Source organism: Nicotiana attenuata, unplaced genomic scaffold (assembly GCF_001879085.1).
Source record: "Nicotiana attenuata strain UT unplaced genomic scaffold, NIATTr2, whole genome shotgun sequence".
In the NCBI taxonomy this organism is placed as follows: domain Eukaryota; kingdom Viridiplantae; phylum Streptophyta; class Magnoliopsida; order Solanales; family Solanaceae; genus Nicotiana; species Nicotiana attenuata.
Genome location: NW_017671572.1, coordinates 105577 through 107038, shown reverse-complemented (window position 1 = coordinate 107038; position 1462 = coordinate 105577). Strand labels below are relative to the sequence as shown.

The 1462-nt window shown below is 38.5% G+C and overlaps 1 protein-coding gene across 1 annotated transcript; it reads left to right on the top strand.

The window, feature by feature from the left end:
• The first annotated feature begins 580 nt into the window (after nucleotides 1-580).
• On the top strand, nucleotides 581-1243 carry LOC109209060. The gene is made up of 2 exons (XM_019372227.1): nucleotides 581-746; nucleotides 838-1243. The coding sequence occupies exons 1-2, from the start codon at nucleotides 683-685 to the stop codon at nucleotides 996-998; spliced, it is 225 nt and encodes a 74-aa protein (XP_019227772.1). The 5' UTR covers nucleotides 581-682; the 3' UTR covers nucleotides 999-1243.
• The last annotated feature ends 219 nt before the right edge of the window (nucleotides 1244-1462 follow it).

Genomic DNA, 1462 nt, shown 5'->3' with positions numbered 1-1462 from the left:
CTCTAACTTGTTATACAGCAGATCTAGAAGAACTACAATGTTTGTTTGCAGTAGAACAAAGAGAGGGTAATTGGTTCGATCAAAGTATATTTTTTTAAGTCCTAAGGTTGCGTATAAATACTTTGTAGGAGACCGTTACTGAAGAGATTTGCCAACCCAAGAGATTTGATCCTTAGAAAGAAATTGATTCTTTCCAAGAATAAGGTCAATTCCCGTTACACTTCCTTGCTTTCCATCTTTGAGTTTTGATAGCGTTGGATTTGCTCCTTCAATCTGGGTCCTTCCATCTTCAATGCTTCTTTTCCTTTTTAACTCTTCAAGCAATCTCTAATTTGACTTTCTTGCCGGATCCTCAGTGCTTCTTTTCCTTTGAGTGCTATCAATCTTTGATTGATTTCTCCCTTCGGCTTTGATTGTTGCACTTCGATCTTGGTTGATTATCTTGAGTCCCTACACCAAAAATAATTGTATTATTTTTCATCATTAAAACTAAAACCTAACATCATCACACTTGAAATTATACTTTTCTAGAAAATAAGAAAATAATTTTTTTAACCAAAGTCCTTAGTGGGCTGCTCCGACTCCGCCCCGTTTTCTTTTACTGAGCAGAGGTTGAAAATCGGGTGCCACTGTAGCTGCTGGAACCAAAAGAATTGGAGAATACAACAGAGGTAGCAGGAAAATGTGGAAAGACAGAGGACCCGGAGTGAAGATCCTCTGGCTTTGGGCCATCGGAACTGCTGGCAGTATAATACCCTTCTTCTCCATTTCTTGAGTTTTTCTTTTGTCTAGAATAATACCCTTTTGCCCAATATTTACTTTTCTTCTTTCTTGCAGTTTTGGTGACCAGCGTTGTGAGGACCAGAATGCGGGATATGGAGCAGCTCATGAATTCTCAACAACAAACGCCTCAACCTATTGACTCACCTGTGATTAGCGACAATAGTGATACTCAAGCGGCGAATTCTGAGGACTTCATTCGGGAGGAGAAAGTGTGAGAAAGTTGTATGCGACGTGTTTGATGATTTGTCTGAACGATGAGTTTTATTGTTCTTTTACAGAATTTGGAATCATTCGACTCTTTTCGGTTCTCTCATGGTTTCTCCTTTTCTCATTTTGCATTAGCGTTTTAACTTCACCGGCTTTATTTGAATGCTGTATAAAGTACACAACCAGTAAATCAGCTGATGGGCTTGATTGAGAAGTGATACTTGGTCATTATATAGGGATCTTTCTTCTTGTCGATCCTTGGTTTTCTTCATTATTTAGAACGGCATTCATCGGAGTAGGACTGTAGTTTCTAAAGTTTCTGCTTTTTCCTTGTGTTAAGGTAATGCTTTCTAGAGTTAATGGCTTTTATAGAACCCAGTTTTGGAGTTCAAATGTGCAATTAAGTGCGGATTTACTGAGATTGAGCTTAATAGAGCTCGGTTCTTATACCATGCGAAAGAATTTGAGCATC